General features: G+C 40.5%; 1 protein-coding gene across 2 annotated transcripts in view; it reads right to left on the reverse strand.

Annotated features, from left to right (window-relative positions):
• Window positions 1-22,843, reverse strand: part of LRIG1 (leucine rich repeats and immunoglobulin like domains 1) — a 133,472-nt gene continuing 110,629 nt past the window's right edge. The window contains exons 11-19 of one of the 2 annotated variants that reach the window (XM_077451968.1): window positions 20,565-20,636; window positions 18,404-18,567; window positions 13,523-13,843; window positions 12,242-12,523; window positions 11,219-11,659; window positions 10,203-10,250; window positions 9,054-9,194; window positions 7,880-8,179; window positions 1-5,920 (exon numbers count right to left, since the gene is read on the reverse strand). In XM_077451968.1, the coding sequence (XP_077308094.1) occupies window positions 5,718-5,920; window positions 7,880-8,179; window positions 9,054-9,194; window positions 10,203-10,250; window positions 11,219-11,659; window positions 12,242-12,523; window positions 13,523-13,843; window positions 18,404-18,567; window positions 20,565-20,636 (1,972 nt within the window). In that variant the 3' untranslated portion in view covers window positions 1-5,717. The remainder of the gene's footprint in view (window positions 5,921-7,879; window positions 8,180-9,053; window positions 9,195-10,202; window positions 10,251-11,218; window positions 11,660-12,241; window positions 12,524-13,522; window positions 13,844-18,403; window positions 18,568-20,564; window positions 20,637-22,843) is intronic. The other variant, XM_077451969.1, reaches the window with a different exon arrangement.

Here is a 22,843-nt window from a genome sequence, read left to right on the forward strand (position 1 = left end):
TTGGCATTTGTTAGAAACATTTTTAATGTACAATATCGTAGCACATATTCTATAAATAAATAAGTCTGTACACAAATGTAATACTTCCATTTCACATTGCCTCGCAGAAGCAGCATTTTCTGTGGAATTAGTCTCAGGAAAATAGCATATTTTTTTTTTGTTGGTGGCAATTAAAATATATATATATCCAAAACGATTTATGTTGGCTATAGAAGGATGTATTAAAAACCCTTAGCAGGTTTTTATTGCTGTCTGCCTCCACTGGGGATATTGGGAAATCTAAAATTTAGGGCTTCATATACACAGGTAGTTTGGCCCATCAGCATCCTGGAGGCAGAGCATTTTTGGGCATCCCGGAGGCACAGGTGCAACGTCTAGTCCCATTGTAACAAAATCTATGCTAGGCTGAAATATGGGGCAGTTGAGCACTTGTACCTTTAGTAATTCAGCCTTAGGGTTATATGTGAGTACCACCACGCACAGCGTCCAGTCACCCTGGATTTCAGCCTGTCATAGATTTCGACAAGCTGTTGGCACCTGTGCTTCCTGAGTGCCCTAAAAATGCCAGAATTTGACATGATGGACCAAACCACCCATGTGTATGTAGCCTAAGTTATCACCAGAATGGAAGGTGAAGGTAAATCCTTCAATGGGGACATCCAGTGACAACCATCTAAGTGGGGATTTCCTCTTACTGCATGGTTCATCTCTGCGACACAAAGTAAAGGGAAATCCCCTTTACAAATCCCCTGGGACAAAGATGGCAAAAAACAGTAACATACATATTAATGGCAGAGGTCTAGGGTCTTAGCTTGCTAATGTATTCTATATTGTATGGATATCATCTACAACACTTGGTAGACATTCCTATGCTAACCATGCATGTATCAAATAAGGACTCTCTAATTCAAATTAGCATGAGCAATCCCAATCACTTGTTCCACCATAGAAGGTTGACTGGTTCTACGATCCAATCTATATATCTGAATTTGTTGTGTTTATATCAAATAGCATGTTTGCGCAAAAGCTGGTTTGAAATGACCAAATCTATAATACATGGTCAGCATTATCATAAGATAGGGTTCCTAAATGGTGTAATTGGGGTCAAAATCTCTGAATATCAGAGCTATGTTATTACATAAACTGAACTAGACTAAGTTTGACCATACAATTACCCTTAGCTCAACTAGGAGGACCTAGCTAAACTATCCAATCAGTATCGAAACAGGCAGGTCCTTGCCCTACATACTTGTTTGGTAGATCTAATGGTGATTCTAAAATCAATTTGGAAGATGTGTGGTGAGCCCAAAACTCCAAAAGGGTGATATTAAAAAGGTACATTTTTTGCAAAATAAATATTTTTTTTCCAGATAATAATTTTAAAATAGCTTGTGCATGGTATAAAACTTAATAACAGGCCTAGCTGGAGAATGTCTGTGCTTCTCATAGCAACCAATAGGATCTCAGCTTTCATATTTCTATTGTTGGATAATTAGCATTTACTCTGACTAGTTGCTATGAGCCTCACGACTAGTTCTGCCTTGCTCTAGTTTTTATACAGGAAGACTTTAGAACACACAATGAAGCATAGAAGCAAGGTGATCTGAAAGATTTACTAGTTCACATTATACTAAAGTAACAACAAAAAGAAAATCTACCAGCCAAGTTGGTGAATACAGGATAAAACATTCACATTTCTCCTATCAGCTGTCATGGATTGGAGTCTCAGACTGTCCAATGTTACAGCTTCCCATGCCGGACTCCTTTAGAAGGAATCGTGCAATCTTGGCACTCCGCATACAAACAGCGCTACGTGTCCCAAAGTGCAAATTCATGCTATTTACAGTGTGAGTGGCTAGCGTTACTAGGCCTCATTCACACTAAACCGCTAGCCCCAATGTAAGAGATCCTGGCATTTTCATGCAGGCAGAAGGCGCAGGTGAACCACTTAGCCCCGCTGCCAACAACCAGCAAAACTCAGAGTCTGACAGATGCTGCAGCTGGACAGTACACAAAGCGATCAGTAGGATGCCTGGAAAGCAGATTGCTTGTGTTCTGGGTGCATACTGCCTTAAACTGTAGTACCACACCGCCAAGCCCCGCCACAATTTTCAGCTTCTTAGCCCTTGTACACACGGTCGGACATTCTGACAACCAAATCCATTGGATTTTGTCTTGACGGATTTTGTCCGAAACTGTTGCATACACACAGTCGGACAAAGTTGTCAGAAAATCCGATTGTACATAACGTGATGCCGTTATTTCGTTACGACGGGACTACGTTCAGGCTAGTAGCCAATAGCTTTGGTCTAGGAATTTGATCTGAGCATGCGTGGCACTTTGTCCATCGGAGTAGGCTACACATGATCGGAGTATGTCCGATTGGAGCATTTTGTCGGAAAATTTTACGGACAAGTTGGAAAACTTGGTCCGTCGGATACTCAGACGGAAACAGTCCGATGGAGACCACACACAGTCGGATTATCCGACAAAGCGGTCCGATAGGAAACATTCCGTCGGAATCTTCGACCGCATGTACAAGGGCTTAGAGCTTTACAGGCTGCTGGCAGTGGGGCTGGTACCTACACACCTGTGACTTCTGCCTTCACCAAAATGCCATGATCTCATGCATAAACGCTTAGTGGATATGAGGCCTTCATTTCTAAGCTCTTTTAAGGGGGACTCCCCAACAGGATGTGACTACTCCAAAGCCAATCAGATTATCCCATTCATTCTTCCAGTACAAATAAAACAATCTGATTGTTGCTATGAGGAACACACTCAGTTCTGCTTTCAGACGGAGCAGGAGGTTTATGGATGTGAGCATACAAACAAATCGCAGGCCTTGTCTACACCTCTGTATTGATCCAAATGTGTCAATGATAACCTTCAACCCCCCTACACCCTACAAAAAACAATCAACTTTCTTGTATGGGGAGCACATGCAAATGTCTCCTTTCCTACCACACTCATTGCTTGTGGTTTGCCGCTAGTCCCAAGTCATATAAGGGAGTGCCTAGACCTAATCAAATACTGAAGGGGGCCTTCAGCTTGGCACTGTAAAGGTTGGCCCGTAGCACTCATGTGCTCTGTTTAGATTTTGGAGTCTGCTGTAAACTAAACTAGGCATATTATTGCTGTACTGTATACAAATAATAGATATAAATAGGGCTTAATACAGCATTAATGCAAAATTAAATATTGAATTCAGACAAGGACGCTTTTGATGTCCTAATAAAATCTGGGTATTTTTTTTTCATCCTCTTGACTGGATACTTCTGCAGTTGGAATGTGATATAAAAAGGTAATATTTTTCTGTAATACGCTATTCTCCTTCCATGTTCCCCACATTCAAAATGTTCCAATTGAAGATACACAGATAACATTTTAAGTGCAATCTATATTTATGCCTCCTTAACGTTTTCCCTTTACTGCACCCAGCAGAGTCCGCCATTGTGCAGGCTGAAGGCTTACTCTTGAAATAGCAGCCAATCACGAAGAACCAAGTGACAACCACTGGCATGAAATCTCGTATGTCACCAGATTCTTAGCTTTGGTGACTTTAGCCCAAAACATGGCTGTGGAAGTACTGGGGACACGTTAAGGTTTGTGCAAGCCATTGTATTATGCTTCCAATTATTTACTGAGGTGTAGAGCGTGGCATCTGCTTACATTTAAGCTTTATTTGAAAGATTTGGGGGAAGTAAGAGTAATCGTTAATGGCAATTATCTCCCTGGCTGCATTGAAAAGCTTCTATTGGAAGGATGACAGTGCAATAGAAACTTAATAAAGGTAAGAATTTTATCATGACAAGACCAGAAAAAAAATGTCTTTCAGTAGCTCAACTTCTCCTTCATCAGGGCTTGTGTGTTATCAGGGAGTTCAGACTTATACTGGACAACATTTGCAAAACAAAACTGGATTTCACCAAAATGACGCAGGCCACTAAACTGATAGGCTGTCAGTTTAGCAACCTGGAACATTTTGGTGATATCAAGTTTCATTTTGCAATTGCCGTTCAGTATAAATCTGAATCCCCAGCTAGCACATAAGCCCTGATGACGGTGAAGTTGATCCCTGAAATGTGTTGGTTTCTCTGATCTTGTGTTGTGATAACATTCTTAGTAGGCTTACTCAAGCTTTGTGGCAGCCTCATCCTTCCAATGCTCTATCTATAGACTGCTTCAGGATACCCCAGTTAAAAGAGAGCTGCCTCTAAAAACTAGGTTCTGGTTTTTGCCTACTTTAGAGCCCAGCACTCCACCAAGCTTGGGCACTTTGAAAACTCAGGTTCTTTTGGCCTCCACACACTTCTGGTCCCTGAACACCCCTCGATGTAGTAGCCCCTATAGAGGTCTAAGGGGAAAACTATTTCAAGCATTATGCAGATTAGTGCTTAGCAACTCAGCCAACTATGAAACGGCATTTAAGCTTTTGAACACAGCCAAAGAGGCAATTTACCACATTCACCCACCAAACCCTATCTTGGGAAGACTGGCAGAACAAAGCATTAAGGGTGGGCATAAGGCACGGACGTAAGCTGCTCCTTAGATGGCATGGCCCAAGATGTGGTATGCATTAATGCCAGATGTATGCTTCTTTCCATGCAGGCCCAATGCAGTCATGTAACATGAGGCCACAAGCCATGGTGGTGGAATATCAGAACATGAAGGGCTGAAAAGAGGCCAAAACCCAGGCCTCCAAATAAATATTTTGCTGGTTGAGTTCAGCTATTAAATTTACATACATTTAAAACAATGTTCCATAATAATTTTTTTTTAGATCCCTTTCAGACAGGCGTTCCTGAAAAACACGTGGCCCTGACCAGAAGGTCAATTTAACCCTATGGACAGGTGGGTGTAAACTTACACCCGCCTACCTCCGGGTCCGATTAAGGCTGCTAAAAAAAAAAGAAAAAAAAGAAAGGACTCCGTCCTCTACTATTTTTAGGTGAAGAGGACTGACTATAGCGGGTGTATACAGACAGCAGAGTCAGTTTACTCCTGACCACCCATAGAGTAGAGCAGGGTTTGTCTGTGTCCACTCTGCAGATACTTGGTGGACACGGAAGCGTCATCCGCCTGCTCTGCTCTAATTGGCAGGGGATCAGCTCACAGATCGTTTACCGATCGCAATGGAACCTGCCCCATTTGAAGGAAGCCGTAAACAGATGTGGTGAAACACCAGCTTGTTGTGCCCTCACACCTCAGTAAATAAGCATACATTCTTTCATATGATAAGGCACCTAAATTACGCCTCAATTGCGATTTTGCAAACAATGCGTTTCACAGCCTTTCCTGCGTTCATGCACTAACAATTAAAATAGACTCTTTAGAAGATATAGGTATATATTTATATCTAGCTTTTAGATATTTACATATTTATATATTTATGAAAACTCTTATGTACAATGTACAAAATAGATTTTTTTTCTGTCTCACTACTTACAAGTCTTTTGCATTTTTGTGCCGTAAATGCAGTTAGACGTTTTGAGCTACCAACACTTGAAAGTTCATAAAGTACTTTTACTTTTAGCCCAGCGATACATTGTTGGGCTTCTTCCTTAGCCCCGCAGAAACTTTTGATTCGTACCTCATATTTATTTTTCCGTTTTACCCCTGTATTAGCAACTTAAGGGGTTGAGGTAGACGGATCTTTACTGGTTCAGTGCAAAAATGTTAAGTCTTTTTTTTTGTTACTCCTTTGCACATAGCAGTCATTTGGAATCGTCTGATTCACTGTGTGGTTTGTGCTGGGCAGTCAATGCGTGTCCGTTAGAGAACGGCGGCTCTTTGGCTGTCCCCTCGTTGTGAGGAGAGTCCGCCAAGTGTGATTTTTGCTGTAGAAAACAGTCCTGTACTGGAGGCTGGTGATAGAATTCTGGAGGAGGCGACCTGATTAATGGCTCCAGGTGTGAACCTGTAAAGATAATAAATGAGATCAGTCAGTCACTTCAATACTGGGCACTTTCACCCCCTTCTTGCCCAGGCCATCTTTTAGTTTTTAGTGCTGTCGTGCTTTGAATGACAAGTACACGGTCATGCTGTACCCGACCAAAATTTCATTTTTTTGAGGCAGAGCTTTCTTTTGGTGGTATTTTATCACCAACGAGCTTTTTATTTTTTGCTAAACAAATGAAAAAAAAAAAGTTTCTGTTACAAAGTCTTCTAAAGAAGTTTCTCCTACACTGATGTGCGCTGATCAGGCTGCACTGACGGGCACTGTTGAGGTGGCAGTAATATGCGGCACTGATGGGCAACTTTTATGGGCACTAACTGGCACCATTAGTGAGCACTGGTAGGCAATCACTGTTGGGACTGCACTGATAATCAATGCACTAATTATCAGCGCAGATTCCCCCTATCACAAGAGCTGAGTATTGGCTCTCCACTACGCACACGCTGTCAGCGCGAATAGAGGAATGCCGATAAACTGCGCTTCCTATTTACAATGTGATTGGACACAGCTGGTCACATGGTAAAAAGCCTATGTCATATGCTCTTTTTACATTTTTGTTAAACATTTTACACATAACCAGGGACAACGCGATCCCATATATCGTTATATTATTGGAACAAAGATTATATCAATCCTACATAACACTTCTTGCAAGCTAAAATTAAATTCCAATATAAATATATATTTATACCTGTTCTTCCAAAGCGTCTATACTGTGCTCTCAAGTATTCCCCAGGGGTAAAGGTCTGCCCAGAAACATGGATAAGGGAAAAAGGTCACCGACTGATTAGGGGCGTGCACAAGCGGTATGTTGTGAGGGATGTCATATGACGCCCAGTCACAACAATAAAAACCCTCGCCTAGCCGTCATTTTGCTATAGGCCGGGCAGGTGTTAAGAGTGAGTTTAATCTGCTTAAAGGGATTGTAAAGTCTAGTTTTTTTTTTCCTAGAAAAATAAACATGTCATACTTCTCTGCGCTGTTGTAGTGGATTTGCACAGAGCAGCCCAGATCCTCCTCTTCTCGGGTCCCTCTCCTGTCGAGTGCCCCCACAGCAAGCAGCTTGCTATGGGGGCACCCGAGCCGAGTCACAGCTCCCTGTGTCCATTTAGACAAAGAACCCTGACCCACTCCCCCTCTCTCCTGATTAGCTAGCTGACTTTGATTGCCAGAAGCGGGATCCAATGGCGCCGCTGCTGTGTCTCAGCCAATCAGGAGGGAGAATCTGGGAAGGCTGAGACACTCGTGGACATCGCTGGAGAGAGAGGGAACTCAACTAATTGTTAGGGGGCTGCTACACACAGGAGGCTTTTTATCTTGATGCGTAAAGATATAAAACCTTCCACCTTTACAGTCACTTTAAAGCTTGCCTTCCCCAATTCTTCCCTTTTCTCCTTATCAACATGCTATTGACAATTTAAAATAAGGCCTTAGCATTTTCATTCTATTCCTTATGTTATATCCAGCAATGTTAAAATTTCTCTATGCAATGCAGACAGGTCAAGGCTGGTGGGATGGTTCAGCAGTGTATATGCTATACATATCTCCCTGAAAACATCACAGCACCCTAATCCAAGCAGTGGATGTTTCTTAGTAGGAGTTATGTAAAGATCAATCAGTGAGTGTCAATCTGGAAGAGTGGGCATTCCTAAGCAGGCTGTATTTGCAAGCTGGCCACCCTAAGTAACGCCCGTGTACAATACCGAGTCTTTATGATTTAAAGAACTGAAATGCAATGAATAAAAGTGGTGTCACAGTGAGGCTGTGGTGAAAGGGGCTAGATCGTGTTGGAGGTTTCTTATAAGAAAATAACATGCATGAAATTTCATATTCTTTTATAGGAAGATTGTGAAAATGAATGGTGTGGTGAAAGGGTCTCTATAACTGTGTTGGCAGAAGGGGACCAATCCTCGCAATTACCTTGTGAATCAGACACCAACACGTGCGTCTGCTGTTCACTCAAGAAAGGAATCCTCTCGTGGTTGCTGGGGTACACAATTTCACAGGCGTCCATCTTGTTGTAGCTTACGGCCCCCAGGTTCTGAAGACCGTTTGGTGTTGTAGAATGGTCAATGCTATTTCTGAAGCCATCATGGCTATTCCTAGGTCTTTCATATGAACAATCCAGAGGTGGTAATGTCTGCGGACAATAGTCGGGGTCCTTGGTGTACATAGCACGGCCTTCTAAGCAGTCCGTACACACGACCTGGTATCCATAACCTGTATTAACAGCAAAGCAAGACTCTTTTAGACTAATTATATATCAATCATTCATAAGTGCACACAGGTAATAAAGATAATAAATCAATCCATTACTTAATAATCTCTCTTCCTCCCGCAACACAAGCTCCACCCTTTCTGTGCTCCCCAGCCTCTATACTTGGCTGTCAGTAGCAATAAAAGGAAGCTTTGTATAAACTCAGATTCTGGTTATAGCTTACACAGAGCTGAGCCCCATCCCTACGTAACAGCGCTAAGTCAATCTCAGTGTTGTGGGGAGCCAAGAAATACCCAATACCCTAAAATATGAGTCATGTGACCCACTCCCCTTCCTTTAATAAGACATAACTGGTAACTGGACCGGCACTGTGGCATGGGGTGGGAGGCAGTACCAATTCCATTGTAAGCTCTAAATGGAAAGACTTGGAGCTTACACAAGACTTAATTTCCTAAATAGAGCAATAAAAGGGGAATAGGGTCATCAATTCAAATGCTAACCAAGGCACTACCTGCTTGGAGTTTGCATGTTCTCCCTGTGCCTGCATGGCTTTCCTCTGGATACTCTGGTTTCCTCCCACACTTCAAAGACATGCTGATAAATTAATTAGCTCCTGTCTGATTGTAGTATGTGTATGTATGAATGTGAGTTAGGAACTTTAGATTGTAAGCTCCTTGAGGGCAGGGACTGATGTTAATTGTAAAATAACGCGCTGTGTAAATTGACAGCGCTATATAGGTAATTATAATAAAAATGTGTTGCTGGGGACAGGGGCATTAAAGAGAACCTGTTTCTTTGTCCTGCATGGGCAAAGCACAGGTTCACTTTTAAAAGCTTATTCCAATGCTGTATAAATAGTCCGGGAACGTCAGTTACCTGGGCTTTCTGTGCTGAACAATCCACTAGCTCTTTTACAGGGCTCATCGGAGTTGCAGCCTACACAGGGCCGTGGTTGTCTGTGGCCAACATTACAGGCCTCCACATCAGTATTACCAGAGCCTTCACTGGAACAGATGCCTGAAACAAGAGACCAGTCTGTCATTTGTCATACAGAATGTGTACTAGTGATGAGCCCCTGCACCAACATAGTAGAACACAGAATTTTATTGGTGTGCATCACAGACACTTTCAGGCCTAACATCTAAAAAGCTTTAATAACATTTATATTAATTTATTTAGGACTATGTCACTATATTACTAGAATACTCATCGGTCAACAGATCTATGCTAGTAGACTTTTGAAAGAACGTTTGTACAAATTTGTACACAAATTCTTCAGTATGATGACTTGACACATCGTTTCTAAGTACGTAAAAATTTTGTTTATCTTTTAACATTTGATTTTAGAACGATGGACTTTCCCAAAGGAAAATTACATACACTGTTAGAAACTTGTTTATTTGAGAGAAGTTTTGATTTCGCTTCATCAAATTTTCTCATCACTGTCATCGAAAGTGAATGCCAATTTGACCCCACTAACAATTACAAAATCAATCATAAAATGAACATTTTGAACAAGATTCTACTAATGTGTGGCAAGCTTAATACCCAACTACACATTTAATGTCCCTTTAAATAATTTGTTTGGGCCAAGTTGTGCTTGCAAAGCACACTGTATTATAACTGTATAGTCCTAGCTACATACCGTACGTATACAGCGCTGTGTTCCTGCAGTGGGGCAAGAACTTCCCATCTCACTCCCAGAACAAAATAGAGTCAGGCTAAGTGCTGATCAGCCAATCACAGGAAGCTTTGTATTCTATAAACTAATACAAAGTTTCCTCTAATTGGCTGAGGCGGAGTTTGTGGTTTCATCCTCTCTGTCTCAGCCAATCGGAGGAAAATTTCTGTTCTTTCACAGAATACAAAGCTCCCTATGAATGGCTGAACTGCACTCAGCCTGATTCTGTTTTGTTTTTCAGTACAGGAGCAGCTTGGTCCAAAGAAACTATTTAAAGGGACATTAAATGTAGAGTTAGGCTTTAAATTAATCATTTTGATTAGTGTATTTATTCTGGATCATACCTTGAGAAGAAAGATAGCTTGGCACATCTGGAGGAACAATGGTTTCGTCTGTAAAACACAATGAACAAATTATGTTGACAATGTTTATTTCACCCATAGTTTGATCTGCAAAGCTGAAGTCCACTTTTTGCTACCTAGGCTATATAATTATCTAAAAATGAAAAGTATTGGTACGCACTTCTAGGGAGAAAAAAAAAAAAATCATCCTTCTGTCGATTGCCTTCAATCCAGGAGCGCCAGCACTGTAAGCAAAACAATCTCTGGTGCAGAACACTCTGCTGTCATCTTAACATGTTTCAGGCAGAAGGTGCTGAGCCATGGCAAGAAGAGGATCTCACAAATTTAGTGTGCACATGGGAAATGGCTAAAGCTCTAAACAGTTGCGCCAACCTTTGGATACATGGTGTAGCAAGAATCTGTGAATAGCTACATTTTGTTCCATAATATATGAATCTGTTCAGCAACAAACACAAATATTTTAGCAGGTAAAGCAAACCACTGCTTTGTCTGCACAGGGCAACACAACAAATTTTATTTTAATCACCTCTTCCTAAACAACACACGGGGGAGATTTACTAAAACTGGTGCACACAGAATCTTGTGCAGCTGTGTATATAACCATTCTTCGTACTTCAACTTGTTCAATTTGATAATAAAACTTAGAAGCTGATTGGTTACTATTCAGAGCTGCACTAGATTCTGTGTGCACCAGTTTTAGTAAATATCCCCCATACTCTTTTTTTTTTTTTTTTTTGCTCCCCAACTTCTCAATTCAGCAGTTGAGCCAAGTTATGGGTGCGGCATTTAAAAAGGAAAGATATATAAAGGGAATCTGTTTTTCTTGCGTGTGCAAATCACATTGTTCACTTTAAGGATCGTATAATAAATAAATAAAAATAGAGAGAGAGAGAATTTAATTTGCCCTTTAACACTTTATATTACACTAGGACAGAAGAAAATAGTGGAGAGAAGGGGTCAACCTAACTGGACAGAAGGTAGAATGATCTAAAGGTTACCTGTATTGGTGACACTGTATTCTTCGCTCTTCTTTCGGGATTGGTAGATGATGCACACCCACACAAGAGATGTTAAAACAATGCTACACACAACAGCGATGGTGATGATCCCGAACGTCATGGTTCCCTCCATTTTAATGGTCTCCAACACACAGCCGCCCGAAGTAGGGAAGATACTAACTTGGCTGTAAGCGCGTTCTGTCCCAAGTGTGTTGGACATTTCGCAGGTATATTTTCCGGCATCTTCCTGTACCACATTGCGTATGATGAGCAGCTGGTTACCCGGTGTGAAATGGTGCCTTTCTGTTACTATGATGGGCTCGTCTCCTTTTAGCCATGTTATCCTTGGTGGAGGGCTGCCATTAGCTTTGCACTGTAATGCCAAGGTGGCCCCTGCAGAAACCATGCGGTCTTCTAATGGATGAGCCAAAAATGGCATCTCTGAAAAAGAAAATGCATGGCGAATTTTTGGTTAATACCATCTTGAATCCAAACAATGCAAAACATAAAATCAGAACTATGTAATATATGTTATGAATTCCACCATTTGTTATTGCTATCTTCCACCTTGGGGCCATTCAGCGCCTGCACAATGAAGTATTCTAAAGCTATTTACAACACCTAAGATTAGTTATACAATTTCATTTCTGATGTGTGACAAGATCAGCGAACGATCAGTAAATGTGCTTACAATTTCAATAATGGTACTAATCTGTTTGAACTACCTGCCCATCAGCATGCTGGAAAAACAAACTTAAAGTGCACAAAAGAGATCTAAAGGATATGAATCATTTTCTTTTTATTATGAAGGCAACGGCTAAACCTACAGGCAAAGAGCCAATGATCCACAAAACCTATTGTCCTCCATTTAAAAAAGCAACCTTTAAAGGGTGGTACCTTTTTAAAAAGCTGAAATCTAATTGGCTCTACAAAAGTATAGTAATTTTTCTTTTTTTTTCTTTGATATGACAAATTCAAAATCTTTCGTAGTTTGCCCTTTATTGGAACTTTCAGAAAACTTACTGAGTATAGTCAGTGTTGCATTCGCAGATACCGATCCGGCAGAATTTTGTGCCGTACAGCTGTACACCCCCATATCCTCAATTTTGACATCTGTAATGAAGAAGACGTCATCTTCGGGCATAACATGCATGCGCCTCTCCCGAGCAGCAGGGAAATCCGTGCCGCCGTCTTTCTGCCAAGCAATCTCTGGGGTGGGGTGGCCGTCAGCTGCACATTCCAGCCTGGCAGTTGTACCTGTCCGTATGGTGTTATCTCTTGGGGTTTTGATAAATGATGGCAGAACTAAGATTTAAAAAAATAAAAATAAATCAATTAAATGTGTTGTGTGCAGATACCGAAGACAAAAAAGAGCCACAGAATAAATATATTTACAGTTTACTGTCCCTACTACAATCTCACACACGTCAATTACCCTACCTGTTGCAACCACCTTTTGCTCTTTATTTGTGATAAATAATAAACAGTGAAAAAATAGGAAAAATTAACACATATTGGCTTACTATCTTATTAAAGACAATTATTATGTAAACTAAGACATGACAAGTCAGTGGAAATGTCTTACAAGTGAGGGGAAGTCCCGCATTGACAGTTGGCACTTGAACAGGTGGCCCCATTTAAACATTTTTTCTCAGCAACTGTTCTGAGTGAACTGTAAAACTGTTGGCTTTCCCATCACTTTCTGTCCTGGTGACAATGGTCATCAGGACATATGGTGAGAGTAGATGTATACCCTTAGTTTGGGACATTGTCAGCACTAGAAACCTGGGTTAAGCAATCAAAAATTCACATGGCTGTACTTATGTGTAATCATGGAATTTTTAGATCTAGACACATCATGCAAACTTAACCTGGATCCTTCCACTCTAATGTGTTTGCCTACTCAATGGGCTTCATCAAACGGGTCTCTACAATGAAGGCCATTAATTGGGGGAAACACAATAAAGTTGGAGGATCTAGTCTGGGTTTGTATGGTCTTTCTGGATCAATAAAGCTAGTTTGAGAACCTGGATTGCATGAGGCGCATTCTTGTTCATCTTTGTTTAACCAAGAACAGCAGTGGGGCAGACTCTAGAGAGGCAACTGGCACCCCCAAATTGGAAGACACTGGGTCAAGGTTTAGAGTGACACTGATCTTTTCTTTGGATAGCAACAAAAATCTGACTAGGATTTTAACCAATTCTCAACCAATACGTTGTAGCTGTTATTAGAGCTATTTCATATTATTTTAGACCTATGTTATTATAGCTATTCCAACATTATAGAACCATCAAATTTGCTCACCATTTACAACCAGTCCAGCTTTATTTGAGTACGTGGAACCAAAGTGGTTGGTGATGATGCACTGGAACTGCCCCTCGTGCTCAAAAGTGACATTACGCAAGTGCAGAATGGTGGTGTAGACCATCACATCTCCACCCTTCTCCCTGATGTTGGCAAAGTTTTCTATCTCTGCGTTGTGCAAGATTTCATTGTCTTTCTTCCACACAAATGTCATCGGTGAACTACTGCTACTGGCAGCTGAACAGGAGAAGCGGATGTCTTTTCCAACCACTGCCATAGTCTTCTCTGGCTGCAGCATGATGTGTGGTTTAGGCAGATCATCTAAAAAAAAAAGGCAAAAGATAGTAGATGATCATTGTGTGACCATTCATGACCTGGTGTTGTGTAGCGAAGACATAAGAAACCAGATTGCAGCCATTTGTATTATTCACCTTAGAAAACTCATTGATTACTTCTTCAACATGACCCATCAGAAAAATCACAACTGAACAGTATACATTGTTCACAGAGATTTGTAAAGTTTGTGCATTATATAAAAATACTGCAGGTTCAAATCACACAAAGGATAAGTATGTGACTGCATTTTTCAAATCCAATTGGTGAAAATAACTCACTTTTTAAAATAAGAAACTTACCCTAGTGTGCTCACTTTGTGAATTAAGACCTATTGGTGTTATATTCTGACCTAGCCCTACCCACTGCACATTGCTGATTGCAACTTGTGATGTCTCTATGTGGAGCTTAGAACACAGGCTGGAGTTTCTGGTCTATTGGCCTGATATGTGTGTCAAAGTAGCTTCTCATGCTGAAACTATTCATGATGTACAAATGTGAAAAGAGGTAGCTAGAATCTGCAGAATGACCCCTGCTTGTTTTCAAAATAGTGTCTACCAATTCATTAGTCTTTCCAGACAGCGTTATTGGTTTTCTACAGAGAAAACACAGCTTAAGCTGTTTGCCTTCAGACTCTCTCTCTCTGACTTAAAGCAGATTTTCACTGTATCTGAGCATCAAAAACACCATTTAATTTATTTTATTTTTAATATTTAATCTCCCTTATCCAACCATGTCTCCATGCTTTATTTTGTTGAGAAATCACTTTGAAAAACACCCCCTAGCATTTCTACCCGTGTTCATCTTGAGAGAGGGCAAATTGATTCATGTAGCATTTACTTCCTGGAATCCATTTGCCCTTAGCTCAAGCATGCATACAGGCGAGTGTGCTTAGCTGAAATAAGCCCTCCTCCTCTCCTGAAAACTCCTGCAATGTATGACATCATTTGCCTAGGCAAGACGTAAGTAACTAAAGAAATGTAAAAAACAAAAATAATTAAAACAAGTAAATATGAAATACTTTCCTATCTATTTACCAATGATAGCAGCATGAGGATTAAAAAAAAAAAAATCAGTGTTGATTGGGAGAGAGTTCCATTTTAAACTACAGTCCCATCGGGTTCATTCAGTTATGTATGTAAATTTTAGCTTAAGCTATTGAGCTCTGCTAACAGATTTTTTTTTTACCTCAGAACATCTAAGAATAGACAGGAATTCACACAGCATTATTGGTTTTCTACAGAGAAAGCACAGCCTTCAGACTCTCTTTCTCTCTGACTTAAAGAGGAGATCTGCCCATCCCATGAAAAATTAAAGGTCAGCATCTACAAATACTGCAGCTGCTGACTTTTAATATTATATTATTATATATATTATATTACCTGTCCAGGAAGCCTGCGATGTCGGCAAGTGAGTCGATCTTTGGATCAGCTGTCGGGTGCAGCTGCCGCCATTGCCGGTAAGGGAGCCCGGCAGTGAATCCTTTCAGCTTCACAGCAAGTTCCCTACTGCGCGCTGCGGTTTCCGATTGGCCCGGCGGTGGAGGAGGGGGCCCAACTTCCTGAGAGATAACGCCGCGGCACGGTCTCCTGGAAGTGGGGACAGGTACCTGTCAAAACCAGGTCTCTGTTGCCCCCTCCCCCCTGAAAGGTGCCAAATGTGGCAACCGGAGGGGAGGAGACGAACAAGCGGAAGTTTCACTTTTGGGTGGTATGGATCTCTGCTTTAAACTACAGTCCCATCTGAACAAGAGACAGGGAAAACAGACTCATTCAATTAGTCAGTCAGAAAATTTTAGCTTAAGCTATTAAATTCTGCTTTCAGTTATTTTTATTCCAACAAAGCATCTAAGAATAGTCAGGAAAAGTGAAAATGAGCCTACAGCTCTCTGTCTGCAGAATGAAAATATTGGTATGAAATTTTATATATAATAATTATATATAAAAAAAAAAAAAAAAAAAAAACTAGAAAAATATATACTATATATAAATTCTTTAGCCCTGAACCTAAAACCATGAATAAGAACCAGTGGCAGCTGGTGCTCCATTTTTTTTGGGAGCCCACCCTTTTTGAAACCTATTGGAGCCCCAGACTCTAATCATATGCTTCAAAAAAAAAAAAAACCCCATCCAAATCCTGTGCCCCTTATGGATGGGCCACCACTGATAAGAACACTCTATATTCTTATTAAGGTCTGCTGATTATGTATTTGGTTGCTGTGAGGAAGTTACATTTAATTCTCTAATCACAGTATAATTATGAGATGTTGAATGACAGCTGAAGTTGTCACACTTTCTACAACCTATCCTTGATATTTGTTCTGTAATACAATGGAATCCAAAGCTCACATCCGGTTAAAAAAATAAATAAATAAATAAAAGTAAAATTAAAAAAAAAAAGGTTTATGTAATCAACCTCCTCCCAAGTGGCGGTACTCCTGACAATGGATCCCCTCCACATATGGCGAGTTTATAGCACAAATGACGAATCTCTGCTTCATTCCTCTCTTGGAATGCGCAAATTAGTAAACAAAATAAGCAGCGCAAAACGTTCCAATCCATGTACCTTTCTACAACAATAACAGATATAATGAAGGTTGATCTCTGTGTACCTTGTTTTAATTAAACCTTTTGTTTGTAGTTTCAATCTGTGGGGGATTAATTGTGTTTTCAGCTGTCCAGCGCTGCGAGCCAGCTGGACCTCAAAGGGGTGAAATTCTTGGATTTGGGTGTGAGCAGCAATCAGCACATGTGAGGCACACATGTGTCCTTAGGAGGGTTTGATGTCTTCTATGCATTTCCAGTCACAGATCAAGGGTGGGCTATTTTGGTTTGGTAATTTTTTTTCCTCTGTTCACCACTTTATTTAGTGTAAGTCCAACTCACTAAAATTCTTTCCTAATATTTAGGCAAGCTATTTTTTTCACGTTTTTATCAAGTAGAGAGTTACTGATCTTAAAAAAAAAAAAAAAAAAAACTACGCAAGATATAAAACATAATACATTTATTGGCATTAATAAAGTATCAAAATGCTACACTGACGACTAGTATTAATTTTTGGTTGAGTAAGGCATGTGTGTCTACAAGTCAGCATTTGCAAACAACTTATCTATTAAAATGCTCAGACAAGTATCTGGCTGTTTAAGACAACCCTGGGGGTGATAAACTCCCGTTGTAGCTCACTGAGATTTTCCTATGTGTATACCAGCCTTTCTCCATCTTTTTTTACCCCTGAGGAATCCATGAAATATTTTCAAGTTCTCAAGGAACACCTGCTATAAAAGGTGTGTAACGGCAGTTCATGGTATGTTTTAAATAAAGGAATAAGTAATGTGGTGTACCTAGCATATTAGACACCTAGGGCAGATAACCGTGTTGCCAACCCTCTACAAAAATTTTTGAAATGAACGATAATTGTAGAAAAGAATGGCAGATAGTAAAAATTGTGGTGTAGACCCCTTGCCTTGATGAAAGGGGGGGGGGGGGGGGGGGGTGGGACTTTATATGAAGCACGTGGTTGCATTGATGGTTGATGTAGGCGGGTGAAAGATCCACCATTACTCAAGAACACATAGCAACCTCCGGAGGAACCTTGGTTGAGAAACATCGGTGTATACAACTGAATAATTGATATCTTTCCATGCCCACACAAACATGCTTGGAACTTTGGCAGTTGGGGTATCTAAGCACCATAAGTTGACTCTGCCCATTAGAAATCATGACTTAGCTCATTAGACGCTATCTATAGCTGAAACAACATTCTGGGTGGACTGAATTTTTAACTTGCAAGTATGCATATTTGTGAACATTAAAGTCTCCTTTAACATCTTACGGCAGCAATAAACTATCGGTTAACCAATTTCAACTCCAATCATATCCTTTCTACTGACAAAGGTTTGCCAAGAGTGACTAGCAGCAGTGGTGTGTATGGGATAGATTGTTTAAAGTGAACATGTGCTTTGCGCATGCAAGGTAAAGCAACAAATATACTTTTCTTTGCTCTTGCGCTGCTCCATTCACCTGTTGGGAGTGAAAAGAAGAATCCCTATGTAGGCTCCAAGTCACTTCAGTCAAAAACATACACAGGGTTAATGACTGTCTTCCCTGCTATTCTGCAACAAGATTTGACCTGGTGATTGGCAGTTCATGTGCCCATCGCTGTAACATGAGGAGGTAATCACAATCTGCCAATAACTGAAGAACCGGACCATTTTCTTCATTCCAGGCATCCAATGGGAGAGCTGGGGGAGCGCAGAAGAGGTGAGTATTTTGAAGAAGGATGGAGTTATTTATGCCAACCTCTTGCTTTGAAATGCACGTTCATTTTAAGGTATACTGGTATTTATGTAGCTAACATATTTTAAAAGCTTTCTTTGGTGAACGGATCTGCCTCATCTTGTGTCATTATTTCTCTTGGCGAGCCTGACAAAACATGCGGCTTCCCAGATTTATCTTAAATGAAACTGATATAAACAAGTATTAAACAATTCACGGTCTAGGCATTTTGTGCCATCGGTTTCCAAAGTAAGAAAACAAAATCGGATCTTACCACATACAAAATTCGTTGCCGGGACGCTGAAAATGCTTTTGCCCTGTAAGGACTCTGGATGGGCACAAACGGCCTTTGCGTTGGACTGCAGCTTCTTACTTGCCAACCACACAGGAAGCCACTTGAGATAACAGTCACACAAGAAGCTCTCGCTGTTAATGTACCTGAACAGAGACACATATATAATTATTATAAATGACAATTCCAATTGACCGAACCTGTAAAAATATGTAATCATTAAGCCCCATACACACTTTTAGATTTTTTGCAGATTTTTTCCTTCAGATTTACCAAAACCACATAATATGAGGTCAAACCTTTGGAGTTTCAATGTGTATGCAATCAGGCAGACCCTTACACTACATGGTTTTGGTAAATCTGAAGACAAAAATCAGCAGAAAATCTGATAGTGTGTATGGGGCTTTACTTGAACATAGTGTATGTGCTGATATGTATAATAGTGCCCTTGTATCCTTTTCGCTCTCCAGGTCTTCCATAAGTGTTCATGGATGGCCTGGCAAGTTCCTACTACACCCCTCATATACCTGCCCCATTTGTCTGTTAGAAGAGGAGAATCAGAATCAGAATCATGGGAATCAGAGCTCCAACGGTGATGTTAATGCTGCACATCAGAGATTTTCACCTCCTCCATGACTTTAAACATGGAAAAACATGGCAGACATGTTCCTCCGACTAGGAAGAGGATACCTCTATGCCCTATAGAGAATATAATTTATATTTGGTGCCCTAAGTAGAGTCAAGAATAGAGCCTTTTCCCTCTCCCTTTTCTTTAGATTTTAAATCCATGTCACAGACCCAGGCCACTGTAGACTTTGCTTTGTTTACATTTGCATTGTCAACTGTCTACTCTGTACAGAGATCAGAGAAGTATGCCTCATGCCATATGAGGGCATCAGAGATTCCCCACAGATGTGCATTCTGCTTTTCTTTATTGCCTCCATGGAGGGCAACATAATTGCTTAGTAGGTAGAACCTCTACCTTGCAGAACTTGGATGCTGGGTTCTGATCCCAGCTAGTACACTAGACATATAGAGGTTGATTTACTAAAACTGGAGAGTGCAAAATCTGGTGCAGCCTTGCATTGTAGCCAATCAGCTTCTAACGTCAGCTTACTCAATTAAGCTTTTACAAAAAAAAAACCTGGAAAGTGGTCTGGTTTCTATTCAAAGCTGGACCACCTTTTGCACTCTCTAGCTTTAGTAAATCAACCCCATAGGGGTTTGCTTGTTCACCTCATGGTTTTCCTCTGGGTTCTTCAGTTTTCTCCTACACTTCAAAGACACGCTGGTAGTTCAATTGGCTCCTGTACAAACTGGTCCTGGTAGGCATGCAAGATAGGGACCTATATTGTAAGCTCCTTGAATGCAGGACTAATGTGAATGGACAATATGCAAAGCCTTGCCTAGTTTGTCAGGGCTATATAAAAGTCAGTAATATATATTTGCATGGGAAATGGGAGTCTACATTAGTGCAATATTTCCTGCCTGCAGCAGTTTACGATCTGTTTCCCTAGTGATTTCATGAGTGCAGTAAACTACACAAGTCATTATCGATGGGGATGTACTAAAACTCTCGAACACAGATTCTGGTGCAGCTGTGCATAGTAACCAATCAGCTTCTAACTTCAGCTTATTCAATTAAGCTTTGTCAATAAAACCTGAAAGCTGATTGCACAGATTCTGTGTACGCCAGTTTTAGTAAACCTCCCCATTGTATCAAGCAGTTATGTACTCTCAAGGCTGTTCTGTTTATCTGTTGGCTCTGGGCCTGAGATATCAGCTTTCAATGCACAGGGAAAAAGAAAGGTAAAGGGAGCATTGGGTTTATAAAAAAAAAAAAAAAAAAAAAAAAAAAAAAAAGTTGTTTAGTTTGGTAGGTATGATAAAACTTTTAATGTATTTTAAATGTACTGTAGCTATATCCTATAAATAGTTACAATTACTTAAATGGATCCAAACTTCCAACCAGCCGAAGCAAGTGCTTGCCAGAGGAAAATGACCGTTCTGGATCTTCACAGCGAGACAGCAAAGATTTATATTTTACACCCCCATCCCCTCCCGTCCTTCCACCGTCACCGCAACGAACACTCTCCATTAACAATAGCACCTTCACCCATGTCACTTCAATGTAAGCACTTACAGCTCTCTCAGCATTTTCATCTCTCCAAACGCCTCGGCTTGGACTGACCGCATGGCATTCCCACCAAGGTTTCTGCCAGGAAATCAAGAAAAGTATTTCGTTAGGGGGGGGCAGAATTAAAGGAAGAACTGGCAAACTTCAAATCAGTTTATTATGTACCTGCGGCCAACAAACAATATGAATAAATACGTTCCAGAGGTTTTGTTAATGAAAAAAAAAAAAAAGTGGGGGGGGGGGGGTAAAAAAAATAAAAAATTGGATAAAGTCAATTGCAGTAAACCTTGTCAGGTTGAGGATATACTGTCCAGGCTATGTTTAATTTAAAAAGGAAGTGAACACTGAATCAGCGCTGCGAGCATTAAAAATCCTGGGGGAAGAACATTCCTTCACTCTGGCCAAGTCAGCTGCTCACCAATCCGAGAAAGTTTAAGGCCTATAAGCAGGTTTTAGTCTATCAATCTGCTCAGAGAAAAGAAAACGACTCATTTTTTCTATGCTGAACACACTGATTTAATTTCAGAAAAGTAACTGTATCCCTGTAAAGAGAACATTAACACAGAAGAAAAAAGAACTAAAGTGGTGTTGTTGCCCAAAGTGGCTGATACGATTCTTTGTATTATTTTCCCAGAGAACAAAAGATGAAAAATGATTGGCCACTATGGGCAACATTTCAGCTTGGTTCCTACTTTTTTTTCAAATGGTTTACTCAACGTAAACCTGTCACTGGAGAAATATGAGGGCTACCATTGCTGATCTCCTACTGAAAATGCTAGTTGCCTAGCTTTTATGCCAACCTTCTGCTTTAAAGTGTTTGTAAACCCTCACATGTACCCAGTGAAATGACCAGCCTCAGGTGATACACAGAGATGAAACAAATCCTCCTACATAAGTGTTACCTGCAGCCCTCTCTCATTCAAAGTGCGCTCCAGAAAGAAGGGAATGGGAATCAGGTATGCTGAGTGTAATCGGAGACCTGAGTGGAAGGAAAGGACACACCCCCCTACAGTGTCTGATAGGGAAACATGCACAGCTCAGGCTGTCAATCAGCTGCTGTGTGCTGTAGGAGGGGCGGGGCCATACCCAGAATGCCTGGATCAGCATAAGAAGTGACTCACGCAAATAACAGAGGGAAGAGAGAGCGGGCAGTAATCACACTAGGTGCTTTGGGTTGAGGCAAGTACACACTATAAAAGAAAGTTTTACTTTGTTCATTTTTCATTTCAGAGGTTTACAACCACTTTAAATACTTTCTAACTCACTGACCCAAAACAGGTATACAGAACAAGAGAAAAGGGCCTTATCCTAATGCTTGCTTAGTGGTTAGCACTTCTGCCTTGCAGGACTTGGGTGCTCAGGTTGAATCTTGGCCAGGAGCCCTACGCAAGCACAGGGAGAACATCCAAACCCTGAGCTTGTGTAGGGCTTCTCCAGAGACTCTGATTTCCTTCCTAAAACATGCCGGTATTCATTGATATTAATTTGGATCCTGTCCTAAATTTGCCACATGTGAGATAAGGACCTTAAAGTGTTACTAAACCTAGGGTCCTGCATTCACCATATCTGGTCTCCCACAGTACACAGAACATGGAAGTGCAATTATTTTAGAAAATATAAACTGCTAAATACCGTTTCTTATTAGCTGTATATAGCAGTCTTATGACTTCTATCAGTGTCTGGTTAGCTTGTAGGAGGAGTTTTCAGTCTCCCCTGACTGTCCTTTGAGGCTGCATGACCCTGACCCTCTGTCTGGACAGTGCCGATCACATGCACCATCCCAAGAAAAAAAAAACTCTCTAGCAATACACATCAAACTGAGCATGTGCAGAGTGACTCCAAAGGCTCTGCCTTATCAGGAGATGGATTGGGGACAGTGGAAGAAAGGGAGAATCAGAGAAGACAGAATCAAACAGCCTATTTACATAATGCAGAGGATTAACTCCTTAAGTTCCACAGTGAGTATAACAAGCTTGCTTTACTGCATATACAGAGTGGTTTACAAGTGTGCTTGTAAGACCTGTGTGCAAATACAGTGTGACAGAAAGTATGGCAATAACCACCATTTTATTGTCTAGGGTGTTGAAAAAAAAAAATAATAATAATAATAATAAAATTTATATATATATATAAGGACCAGGCCTATTTTTCAAACTTGTTGTTTACAAGTTAAAATATTTTTTTTCTTTTTGATAGAAAATTACTTAGAACCCCCAAACATATATATATATATATATATATATATATATATATATATATATATATATATATGTGTGTGTGTTTGG

The sequence above is a fragment of the Lithobates pipiens genome, unplaced genomic scaffold (assembly GCF_037356315.1).
Source record: "Lithobates pipiens isolate NorthernLeopardFrog02 unplaced genomic scaffold, aLitPip1_a1.2 Scaffold_23, whole genome shotgun sequence".
Classification (NCBI taxonomy): domain Eukaryota; kingdom Metazoa; phylum Chordata; class Amphibia; order Anura; family Ranidae; genus Lithobates; species Lithobates pipiens.